Genomic DNA, 12,652 nt, shown 5'->3' with positions numbered 1-12,652 from the left:
GCCTGTGTCACCGAGAAACTTAGTTTCTTCAGGTATTTCATTTTTACCCATTACAATTTTACCATTTAAATTATAAGGACAATGCACGATTCTATCCATTACAGTTAGTTTTACAATTTCGACTACATTGTAAATGACTACCTGTGGCTACAAGCTACTTATGGGACAGTGGGGGCTTAGGGAGCAGCAGCTCCGGCGTCTTCCCGCGTCGGTAGCTGTCTTTAAGGAGGGCTGTCCGAGGCTCTGTGCCTCTGCGGGTCCCGCGGCCCCGCCCGGAAGGCCGTCTGCAGGAGGCTGTGGCGGGCACCTGGCCCAGCTCTCGGCCCGAGGACACCACCTCCCTCCCCACAGGCCCACGCGGGACAGCGAGGAGGAGGAGGAGGAGGAGCGGCGGGGCCGGGGCTGTGCCCTGCAGTACCAGCACGCCACCGTGAGGGTCCTCACCCAGTTCGTGTCCGAGGGCGCCGGCCCCTGGGGACAGCTGAGCTACCTGCTGAGTCCCGACTGGCAGGTGGACATCACGCACCTGGTGGCCGACTTCATGAAGGTGGAGGAGCCCCACGTCGTCACCCTGCAGGACGGCGGGGTCCTGGTCGGGCGGGAGGTCGGGATGACCACCATCCAGGTAGGAAGCGGGGCTGGGGATCCCTGCAGGTCCAGCCCTGAGTGCGGTGGGCACGGGGCAGGCTCACCAGGTGGGCGGGCACTAGGGCCAGGGCCTTGTCTGCGTGCTGGCCTCCTGGGGACACCGGACAGCGAGCTGCACCAGCTTTGAGTCCCAGCCTCCTCCCGAGCAGAGTGGAGAAGGTGGCGGCGCTTAGCTCCCCACGTGACACCCTCTCTGTGCGACACCTGCTTTCCCGCCACCTCCCAGGACCCCCCACCCGACCCTGAGCTTCCCCCACACATGCTCCTCCGATGGGCGGGGAGACGCATCCGTCCCCCCTTCTTGAAGTCCCTCCGTGGTTCCACTATTTATTCACCCAACACCCCCCCCCCACCTCGCCACCCCCTGCCTTCTGTGCTCAAGGCCAGGGTCTGGAAGGGCAGGTCTTTGAACGACCCCAGAAGCATGGGGCGCTTTTCCACGCACCCGCAACTCCCACCCCGCTTGCTCCTCCTGTTGGAAAGCCGTTCTGGGTCCTTCCACCACTGCCACACGGCAGGGCTCACCTCTCCGTTCACCTGGACGTCTGCCGTCCCACCCTGGGCTCGAACAGGGGCTGTGGGGGGAGGGGCCGAGTGTCAGGGCACCCAGTTGGTTCTGTAATTCCCTTGGAACAGGATTTGGGCGGCCCCCTTGGGGGGTCAGCCGGCGGGGTCGCTGCCTCGTCCCCCAGCCGCCTGGAGGGTCGCCTCCCTGCCGAGCAAACGAAGCTTGGGGTTTAGCGCCTGTGTCTGTTTACCCGCTGGCGGAGCCGAAGTGTCCCGGGAGGGGCAGCTTCCTCTGATCCTCACAGAGGCCCCTGCTGGGCACCTGTGGGATGAGGAAGGTGCACACGCCCTTCCCCCGCCCTCCGGACCCCTGGCCCCCCAGGGGTCACAGGAACGCGGCTGGGGCGGCGCCCAACCCGGAACCTGGAGCGACGGTTTGCCTCGTGTGCCGCCCACCCCACAGGTGCTGTCTCCGCTGTCCGACTCCATCCTGGCGGAGAAGACGGTCACCGTGCTGGATGACAAAGTGTCGCTGGCAGACCTGGCCGTCCAGCTCGTGGCGGGACTGTCTGTCACCCTGCATCCCGGCGCGGAGAGCTGGGGGGCCATCACAGCGGTGGCCACGGCCGAGGAGATGCTGCGGGCCCCCAAACAGGTGGGAGCCCGAGGGCCGGGGGCAGAGAGGGGCGGGTGGGCACTGGTCACGGTCCCCAATGGTACAGAAGGGCGGCGGGGGCGGGTGGCCCCGACTCTGGGACTTGTGGACGCTGTTCGCCGGTGACACGGTGGGACCCGAAATCACTCCGGGGTGAGTGTTCTTTTAAGTCATTCAGAATCCCTCCTGTTTGGGGACATGCATGGGCCAGTGGTCCCCAGATTGGTCTGCAGAGTGGAGAGGGCGCTCCACGGCAGCCTCTGAAATTCGCTCTCGGGAAGGAAGTGTCAGCGCTGTCACACCGCGGGGACGATGGGCACAGAGGCTGGCAAACCCCCTCCCCCGCCCCGCGTTCCGAGGGCGTCATTCGGATCCTCTGCCGTCCAGGGCCCTGGTGTGAACTTCTTTCTCCGTCTGCAGTTCATGCAGAAAAACTAATGAGAGAGGAAAAGCCGAGAGGAACTCAGGGACGGTGTTAAGGATGTGTTACTGCAGCCCTGGGGGGGAGCGCGGGGGGCTGGCACCTCGCTGGTGGCCGTTTCAACTCGGAGATGCAGACTCTGAGTGGCTGGTGAGCGGCAAATACAAGGACGGGAGTGGGTACAACGCGCCCCCGCGCCGTCTCGTGGGCTGTAAAGGAAGCTAGGAGAGAAACCGCAGGAACCCCCGGTGTGAATGCCTTCGATTTAGGCCTCAGAAGGGGTGTGGCGGGTTGTGAGATTGGTCAGTCAGTGGGGACAGACGGACGGACGGAGGGGACAGGGCGGGAAGCAGAACTCCCCGGCCAGAATGTCGCAGCTGTGGTTCCCCAGACACTGGGCTTCACCACAGGGCCTGCATGCGCACTTTATTCGGGCGAAGGGGACCTGTCGGGTGGGCAGAGGGCCCAGGAGCCAGCCAGCGAGGTGCGCTCGGGGCTCCGCCAGCACCGCGGGCCTGCGGCTGCTAGGAAACCGCCGGCCAGCACGGAAAAGGCTAGAAGGTCCTCGTTCCTGAGGGGCAAGGGAGCCGGGAGACTGGGTTTGGCTGTGGACGTGGGTGTGGGTGTGAACACTGGGCATGGACAGGGATACAGGCGATACAGTGATACAGACGATAAAGGCGATACAGTGATACAGGTGATACAATGATACAGTGATACAGGCAATAAAGGTGATACAGATGATACAGGTAATACAGTGAACAGACGATAAAGGTGATACAGTGATACAGGCGATACAGGTAATACATGTGATACGAATGATACAGGAGGTACCAGTGGTACAGGTGATATGGATGATACAGGCGGGACAGCCCTCTGTGGAGAGCCGCCGGGTGCTGCTGGCTCTGCCCCGGACCACCTGCCTTCCGGGGGCGGAGAATGCCCTCCAGCAAAACAAACAAGCAAAGCAGAGACCCCGGCCGGCTGACCGCTGATGCCCGGAGCAGGCGGCCCAGGGGTGAGCGGCCGTGTCAGCAGTGCGGCCACCCCCGTCCAGGCTCCCGCAGGATCTATCGGCCATCCGTCTGGGCCTGGAGTGCTGCCCCCGGTGCCTTTGGGTTCTGTCCTGGCAGTGGGCCGGGAGGGGCCTCAGGGAGCAGGTGCCCCCCAACCCAGGCCCTCTGACAGACTGTCTCTCTGCAGGAGGCCGTGGTCAGCACTTGGCTGCAGTTCAGCGACGGCTCCGTGACGCCCCTGGACATCTACGACACCGAGGACTTCACCCTGACAGCCACCTCCCTGGACGAGGCCGTGGTGTCCGTCCCCCAGGCCCACCCTCCCAGGTGGCCCGTCGTGGTGGCCGAAGGGGAGGGCCAGGGGCCTCTGCTCCGCGTAGACCTGGCCATCGCGGAGACCTGCCAGAAATCCAAACGCAAGAACGTCCTGGCAGTGGGTGTTGCCAACGTCAAGGTCACATTTGGCCAGAACAACGCAGACTCCAGCCCTGGAGGGGAGAGCAGCGAGGCCGAGATCAAGAACCACGCCAGTGACCGGCGCCCCAAGGGCCAGGACCCTGAGCGCACCAGCCAGGACGGGCTCCTCCCAGGCAGCCCATCGCTGAGGCGTGAGGAGGGGGCACACAGGGGTGGCCCCACGGCCAAGTCGCTGCTGGACAACCCGGTGGCCGAGCACAGCCAGCTGGACGGGGGCCGGCCGCCAGGGGGGGCTCTGCTGCAGAACATCCCCCTCGACGTCAGCGACTTCCCGGCGCCCGCGGAGCTCCCGCAGGCCGGGCCCGGGGACGGCGGCCTGGCGCAGACGGCCCGCGGCCTGAGCGACCTGCAGATCGGCATGTACGCCCTCCTGGGCGTCTTCTGCCTGGCCATCCTGGTCTTCCTCATCAACTGTGCCGCCTTCACCCTCAGGTACCGGCACAAGCAGGTGCCCCTGGAAGGCCGGGCCTCTGTGACCCACTCACATGACTGGGTGTGGCTGGGCAACGAGGCCGAACTCCTGGAGAGCACGGGCCAGGGGCTGCCGCGGCCCGACGAGCACACGACCACCCTGGACCGCAGGCTGGGGGCCTGTGAGGGCGGCGGCCGCCTCCTGCTCAATGGCGGCTCCTCCCGGAAGCAGGCGCTGGACCCCGGCCCGGGGCCCAGGCTGGCCGAGCTGGGGCGCAGGCAGGGCCAGGACCAGAAGCACGAGCCCCTGCACTCGCCCACCTCCAAGAGGAAGAAGGTGAAGTTCGCCACCTTCAGCACCAGCCTCCCGGACGACAGCTGCCCCACCGCGAACTGCACCCTCGGGGGCAATGATGAGGACATCAAGTGGGTGTGCCGGGACCTGGGCCTGGGCGCCCCCAGAGAACCCAGAAGCTACCTGGAGAAGTTCAAGGACAAAGCGTAGGCCCCGAGGGCCCCGTGCTTGCCCGCCCCTGCCCCCGTGACTTCCAGGGTGGACCTGGGCCCCTGGCACAGAGCTCGCGAGTCGGTGGGGGTTGAGCGAGGGCCCTAAAAGACCTGCTCGGGTTTGGAAGCCACAAAGGGACCTTTTTTGTCATCGAAGGGTTTTTAGCAGAGGATGAGGGCAGAGCTGTGTGGGAAGGACGGTGGGGATGCAGGGGACTGAGGCACGGCGCCGCGCCAGGCCGAGAGAGGGAGCTTGTTTCACAAGTCCCAGTAGGGCCCCGTCAAGCTACCAAAAACGACTTGTAGAAAAATGCAGAGACCAATAAAAAGACGGAAATCGTCACTGGTTTATATTTCTAATGTAGGAGCGTGATGGAAAACCAGGGCCAGCTAAGAGACAGTTCCATTGTCCCAGTTCAGTGGCCCCTTTCCTGGGGGCGGCCCACGCGGGGCTGGGGGGACAGGTGTCTGGGGGTCTGTCACCTCTGGGGACAGCCTGAGCATTCCGGGATCTTCCTTGCTCACCTTCCCTTTTTCTGTATTTTCTTTTTCCCTTTTATCTTTTGGTCCGTGTCCTGGACGTCCATTTGATTTCAACTTAACGTTGATTTTCTGAGGATCCAATGGTAGGTATATTTTCCACAAATTAAACAGAAGTCACATTCCTGTACATTAGACAGACTCTTAGAAATGGTCGCTTTTGATTCACTCTTTGAGTACCTTTGACGCTTTTCTCTGCCACAGTCTGTCACTGTTTGCCGGGTGTTTCCACGTGAAGGGAGTTGGCACCGGCGGTCACGGGCGTCACGGGGCACAGCCGCCTTGGGGACACTGTCACAGGGCGCTCACATGGCACACAGCCGGCCGCACAAGCCCGGTGGGGCCCCGACCCCCCAGCCACTCTGTGGCCCCTGTCACAGGGACTCTCATTTGGGGACGTCAGGTCAGAGCCCAACCCCGAGGATGCCCAGCGCCCCTTCACACCATGGCTCTGTGGGGACACCTACTGACCCTGAGCAACGAACATAGAAAAAACGGAGCGTTTTTAAGCTGCTCTCCCAGCCCTGCTGGGCGGCGCGCACCGGCACAGGCCGGGAAGGCGGGGTTCCCCGTGAGAGGCCAGCCAGCTGCGACTCGCGGCAGCCGAACTGTGTGTCCATAAGCGTGTCGGGAAACGCCTTCGTCCAGAGTGGCGTGTCCCGGGCCGCGCCGGGGTGGGGCAGCCCCTTCGTGACGCCCGTGCCCGGGCACCCGGCTGTCGGCCGGCGGCGCTCACGGGTTCCCAGGATGCGTCTTGGTTTTATTTTTGTAATGACCAGAATCGATCGCTGAGAACAGAGTCCTTGAAGCCTCGTGACCTTGGCTGGGCCTTTCAAAAAGATATTTCTAGCACATATTAGAAAGGAGCTATTTATTTACACCTGTGATGTCGATTGTCATTAAAATGCCTTGGTGGCCGGACAAACCCGTATCTCGTGGGGTGTGTCTCATTCCTTCTGACTCTCGGCGTCTGTCCCCGACACGCGAGGCACTTGCTGACGAAAGGACCCGCCTGCTCAAGGAAGACACACCACTCGCCAAACACCTTTCCCCTCTGGGCAGATCCAGACTGACTCCTGAGGAGGAGACCCTCGGTCCCTCGCCCACATTGTCGGCAGCAGTGAACTTGAACATGCTCAGGACCGCCGGGGTGGCTCCTGAAACACGCCGCGGTGAGCTGGGGCCCTGGAACCAAAACACGGAGGGGCCACAGCGAGAGGCTGTGTTGACATCCACACACGCGTACACACGCACGCACACACACCAGCTGTGCAGGAAGCACTGACCCAGGCAGAAGCCCAAATAGGGTTTCAACGGAGAGACCAAGGTGGCGGTGGCGGCGATGAGGAAGGGAACTGGTGCGTCGCAAAGGACGGTGTCGCGGTGCGAGCAGATGAGGTAAGCTGCTGTCCCAGCTCCCGGCATGCGGGCCACTTGCAGTCGGTGGTCCCAGGCTGGCCACTCACGGCGCCTGCGTTCTCCTCGTCCTCGAAGACAGTCGTTTGGGGCGCGCGTTGCTCTGGGCCCAGTCCGAACGTCCCTTTGTCCTGTGTCCACACCCTCGGGTTTTAGGTAGAAAACCACCGGGCTCCGTTTTGAAATAGCTCTGTTTATTTATTTTTTTACAGGCCAGAAAGCGCATTTCTAACCAGTTCCAGGGTGGTTCCGACACTGCCGACCGGCCTTAGGGCGACCCTCCCCTCCCCCGCAGGGCGGCCTTGACCTTTGGTGGAGAACTGCGTGGATGTCACCCCAGGAAAAAGGTTCACTTTCGTTTGTTTTGCTTCTGTGTCCATTGTCACTCTTGGGGGTTGTGGCGGTGTCGTCGTTGCTGTTGGTTAGTTGGGGAAAGAGAGTTTTTTGGTAGAAGATGGTGGTACTTAGAAAAAAAGCTTTATTGAGATAGAATTCACACACTATAAAAACCGACCCAGATAAAGCGTTCGATTCGGTGGTTGCTGGTGTATTTACAGGGTCGGGCACCCTCGCTACACCGCGTTTAGAAGGTTCCATCATCTCCACTGGTAGGAGACCCACTCCCTCTGTGCCCCCCGAATGCCCGGGCCCAGGCTGCCACCGATCCGCTCTCTGCCTCCGTGGCTTTGCCCAGAGGTGCCCCTGTCGGGCTGAGCGGTTCTCCTGGGAGTCCCCGCCGTCACCCCAGAGCAGTGCTTCTCGGAGATGCGGCGGGGGGTTCCTGCGCTGTGACCGCTTTCTTAATCACGGCGCCAGGAGACCCCTGCCTTCTGTGGCCGGGCTGCCGTGGACGGGGGCGGGGGCAGGGGGGAGAGTGGCCTTCGTGACCTGCTGTGTGATACCATGTCCCCCAAAGTCTCACTCCCTGCCCCGGAGCCCCCCGATTTCTCTCCAAGATCCAGGCTCCAAATAAGGGGAAAAAGACCATGGTGGTGTCCACTGCTGGGGGGTGAAGTGCTGCCCTGAGGTGAACTATAAAGACGGCGCTTCCATGGTCCGCTCCGGTCAGCTGAGCTGCGTTGGCTCCGAGACCCGGGACCGGAGGACAGCGGAAGTCCTCCCTCGCCGGTGGACGGCGTCCATCAGTTATTCGCTCACGCCACCGTCGGAGGGAGGTGCGTGATGCACCCCGCCCCCACCTGGGATTGCGGACGAGGGACCGCACCCCACACACCCTCCCCGGGGTCCCGGCCGGGCGGGGGCGGGGTGGGACTCCGACCCACACTCCCGTCTCCGGAGACCGTGGCTCAGTTATTGCACCAACATGGGCTTTTCATCGTTTCCTTGTGTTAAAAAATGTAATAAGACTGGCCGGGGAAAAAAAAGAGAAAAAGAAAAGCAATCCAGGCTTATTGCACAAAACTGGAGAATAAAGAAAAGTGGAAGAAATGGCGTGTTTTAAAAAAGCCCTCGAGCCCCACTTCCCGGAAATAAAAATGAAGAGTTTGCCTTCTGTACCTGCCACTGTTTGGTGCCAGTGCTGCCCGCGATTCCTGTCCATGGCCGTATTCAAAGTTTCAAAGGAGGCCATTAGGAATACGACTTTTAAATTATTTTTCCAATTTTAAAAGCAGCCCATGAGCACTGTAAAAAATTTATTAAAATGACCGAGTTCACCTCATGTGGCGCCTTGCATCTGTTCTTACAAGTTCTTATGGATTTCTTTCCCCCGCAGTTGAGATCAAAGGGCCCATATTGACTTTTAAGTGCAATTAACAGGAAGGCTCCCCGATAGATAGAGGGTAGGCCGGCCGGGGGTGCGGGCCGCCTGCAGGAGCCTGAGGGGCCCCGAGGGAGGGGCCGAGGGGTGAGCTCGCAGCCCACCCTGCTCCTGGGGGGGGGGGGTGTCCGCCTGGAGGTCAGTCACTGGGCCGTGCCGATTTCAGCGACAGCAGCACCTGTGTGCCCAGTGAGGCCCCCGGCTCCCCCCTCCCTGAGGAGCCAGGGTGCGCTCCCACGGGCAGGGGGCGCGTGGGAAGGTGATGGGGCGGGTGTCAGGGCCAGACGCCTGTGCTCGGCCTGGTCTGTGACTGGTGACAGAGGACCAGTCCCGTCGGCTACCTCTCCCATCAGCGCAAGGGCGCAGGGCAGGCAGACTCAAGGGCAAAGATCGGGGTTGGGGGTGGGTGGAGGTGAGCCCCACAGTGGTCCCCGTGGGGATTCGCACCGTGGAGCTCAGAGTCGGAGCCGATGGTGGCACCAGGCTCCCTGGGCTGGACAGACAATGTGACATTCACACAAGGGTGGCAGGGACCTGGACGTGACGGTCGGAGGGGCTGAGCGCTCAGCCCAGACCAGGGGGCTTCACAGGCAGGTGCTGACCCGGGCGGCGGGAGTCCCAGGCACGCTGTGGCTCTGGGCCAGTGGGGTCCCTCTAGGAAGGGGCAGGAGACTGCAGGGGACAGACGAGAAAGCTGGGCGGTGGGGGGGGGGGCGGGAGGCACAGAAGGAGTAGGGTCCAGAGGGCTGGCCCTGGGCAGAACCCGGGAACCCCCCTTACAAACAGCTCCCCGCAGTGCGGTGAGACGCTTCCACCGTGACAAATGCTACAGAGAGGGTGCTGAGCCAGGGCAGCCTCCGATGGGCACTCGCGTGTCCCAGAGGCCCTAGAAGGCCACTCAGGGGAGACACGGCTTGTCCCCGGCACAGGGTGCCTCAGAGGCCAGGACCGTCTGGACGGCAGGGCAAGCGGACACGGGCGAGGCTCGGTCAGGGGCAGAGCGCCACGCCCCTGCGCTGGTCTCTGCATGGGCACCTCCCCCAGTTCTTCATGGCGGTGCCCACGATGGCGGCTCGGCAACCTGTTGGGGGTGTGATGACGGCAGACATCTCACGTTGATCTTACGCCACCTCAGCCCAATAAAAATGTGTGTGTCATTTAAAGTTTCCTGGAAGCTACATTTTTAAAAGTAAGGAAATTAATTTTAATGCTTTTGTATTTAGTCTAATTTACCTAAAATACCACCCTTTGGACATGCAGTCGATACAGCTCTTATTGGTGGACGTTGGGTGTTCTGGCGCTGTCTCCAAAGCTCAGTAAATACTGTGTGAAGATCGCGAGTCCACTGTGACTGCTGGGGACACGCCCCGCCTCGGCCCCACCCTCCGAGGGCTCGGGGTCCCTGCAGGGGTCAGGGCGCACCACCGGGGTGCGCTGCTCAGAGGGCTGCGTCAGGGAGCGAACCCGGGAAAGCTGCTGGCCAACCCCATCTCTACCAGGAAGGGCAGGCGACTCTTCGTTCGTTTGCTTTTATCCTGGAATGCAAATGTCCTTTTAATTAAAGTGTTATTGGCACAAAGCAGTGTGTTTGTTTCTGGTCCAACACGGTGATTTGACATTAACGTACCTTGTGCAGTGGTCACCACGGGAAGTCACCGTTTGAAGCTATTGCGACAGTTCTCATCACGGGACCCCATGCACTCCGGATGCATCTCGGGCCCATGAGACACGGGGGGGACCCACACCCCCACCCGATCCCGTCTCAGCCCTCACCTCCCGGCCACAACCTGCCCCCCAAGAAGCCCGAGTCCCCTTCCTTTCTCTGGCCACTTCGCAAAATCACTGTCCTTTCATTAAGGTGCAGAGTGAGCTCCAGTGGTGGCCACCCCTCTGAGGTGCTCGTCACCAGCCCCCACGGGACACGTGAGCGAGCTTCTGTCCCGGTTTCTCTCCTTAGGCCACTTTCTCTTGGCCCAGTTTGCAGACAAACTGAGGGAAGGTCAGTACACGGAGGGGGCCCGGGCCCCCATTCCTTTGCCACGGACCCCAGTCTGTGCCCACAGGTCTGACTTTGTTTTTAAATGCACCCGAATAGCAAGGGCTTTTTGTCTGATTCAGCCCCTGCCTGCGTTTCCAAAGAGCTTGATTCTGTGACTTCGGGAGAGGCGCCCCCCTGTGGCTGGGGGAGTTCTCTGCACTCGGAGCGACTCGGAAGAAGGAGACGGCAACTCCCGGCCTTGCGTCAAGGATCAGCCGGCGGAAGGGAGCGGGGACCGGGGGTTCAGTGTGTGCTACAGCCGACAGAGGCCGTGTCCCGTCCGGCCTTGACTAACGGCCCTCTGTCCCAGGCGGACAGGCCTCTTGGGTGAAGTGTGGTTGCCACAAACACAGTAATGATCATAATAACAGCGATGATGGGGGCGGAGGAAAGGTCGGGAGCCCAAGCCCAAGGCCGTGTGATGGGGCTGAGGGTAGCGGTGGCTTCGAGGGCGTCCAGGTGACCCTTGGGCCCTGGAAGAAGAAGAGCTGTCTTGGGCCGCACGTTAAATACATTGCAACAAGTAATCACAACAAGGTCTCATTGTTTTAAGTAAATTTGCGGTTTTGTGTTGGGCCACACTCGCAGCCTCCTGGGCCGCCCTCAAGTTCACTGAGTTGTAGCCACGGAGGATGCACCACTTTTCACACGTCCGTCGCACGTCCGTCAAGTGGCATTTGTGAAAGAGGAGTGAAAAGAGGCCGTCGCCCAAGAACCTGGGCAGGAGTGGGCGCCTGGGGGCGGCAGCCGCGGGGCGGACAGAGGCGAGGCCCGAGCAGGGAGCGGAGGCCCGAGGCCCCGCCCCACGCCCCTCCCAGGACAGGACTTCCGGCCGCTTTGCCAGCGGAGAGGCGACCTTGACCCTGGTGATTAGAGAAGCTGCCGTCACCGCCACGCTCGCTCCGCTCTTTATGGTAAGAAAGAAAATCTATGGTTTCTCATTTTAAGGGATTATGGGCCGCGGACGCCCACTTCCCACCTGTCAGGAGCCCATAAAACCTGTTGGACGGTGAAAGTGAATCAGGCGAGGCCTGCGTCCAATGAAGGGACTTTATTTTTCATGATAAAGTGGCTGGTTTGGAGGCGACAGACGTTCATGCATCGGGGGGCCGGGCATCCCCTCTGTCGAGGGCGAGGACAGGCTGGTGGGCCGCCCGTGGGGGCTGGGCCGTGACCCGGTGTGAGGCCCTCCCTGAGTCTGCACATCCGGGGACCGTTCCCTGAGGTCGTGCGCTCACAACCGCACCTGAGCTGCCGTGGGCACACGCATGCACACGTATGCAGGTGCACACACAGTCATGGACCCCCCACACACACACGGAGGCACACGTCCAGACACAGGGGCACACGCCTACTGCCCTCCTGCCCACTCTGCCTCAGCCCCTGGCAACCGTAGGCCTGTGGCTCTGGGGCCACCCGCTGTGGGCCTTCCACAGATGCGGAGTCACACGGAAATGTCAGAAGGGGGTGCCCACAGCCTGAGGACGTGCGGCCAGCGGACGGTGTCCAGCCACAGGGTCCCCTCACGCTCAGGGTCCCCCCAGGGTCACCCAAGTCCAAGTGGCTTGAACAACAACAAACAAACGCTTTCTCGCCCATTCCAGAGGACGGGGGTGTGAGCGACTCAGGCCACCCACCACACTGAGGGCACAGGGTCCCGTGTCCCGTCCCTCCTCGGCCATTCAGTGAGGCTGTGCTTCTCAGAAAGGTCCCCTCAGGGGTTCCAGCAGGTGCCGCTGGTGGGAACCACTGGTGGAGGGAGAAGCTGAGCCTGGGCTGCATTTCCCCCACCCACGTGCAAGCAGCCGGGCTGGCCCTGTTCTTGCCTGGAAGGATTTCTCCTCCTCATTCCCGAGCCCGCCCTGTTGCCCCAGGTGGGACCCGTGTCTGGTTATAGGAGGCAGGTGGTCTGTGCAGAGATGGGCTGCCAGCAGCCACAGCGAGGCTCCTGCGACCAGGAGGGAGGCAGGGGAGCGTGGGCGAGGCGCCCTCCACACCGGAGATGCAGGCGGGGGCTGAACTGAGCCCCACTGGGGGCTTTGAAGGCTGCGCACGCCTCCCCCGCCTTCCTGACGCCGGGTGCCTGCGTCCCGCATCCTGACCAGCGTGCGAACACGTGTTCCCTGCGGGGGCTCCGCACTTCAACCAGACGCTCAACTTCTCGGCTGTTTAACTTAAGCACCCAGGTGGCAACACTTTCTTATCTATTAGCGTCCTCCGCAGGGGAACGTGGGAA

The 12,652-nt window shown here is 61.9% G+C and overlaps 1 protein-coding gene across 1 annotated transcript in view; it reads left to right on the top strand.

Annotated features, from left to right (window-relative positions):
- Nucleotides 1–5,203, top strand: part of TMEM132C (transmembrane protein 132C) — a 142,627-nt gene extending 137,424 nt beyond the window's left edge. The window contains exons 7-9 of the mRNA XM_053669604.1: nucleotides 352–625; nucleotides 1,619–1,810; nucleotides 3,435–5,203. Coding sequence (XP_053525579.1) covers nucleotides 352–625; nucleotides 1,619–1,810; nucleotides 3,435–4,640 — 1,672 coding nt within the window. The 3' untranslated portion in view covers nucleotides 4,641–5,203. The remainder of the gene's footprint in view (nucleotides 1–351; nucleotides 626–1,618; nucleotides 1,811–3,434) is intronic.
- The last annotated feature ends 7,449 nt before the right edge of the window (nucleotides 5,204–12,652 follow it).

This window comes from Artibeus jamaicensis, unplaced genomic scaffold (assembly GCF_021234435.1).
Source record: "Artibeus jamaicensis isolate MK-2021 breed Jamaican fruit bat unplaced genomic scaffold, CSHL_Jam_final contig_525, whole genome shotgun sequence".
Taxonomy (NCBI): domain Eukaryota; kingdom Metazoa; phylum Chordata; class Mammalia; order Chiroptera; family Phyllostomidae; genus Artibeus; species Artibeus jamaicensis.
This window is presented reverse-complemented; position numbering and strand designations above follow the sequence as displayed.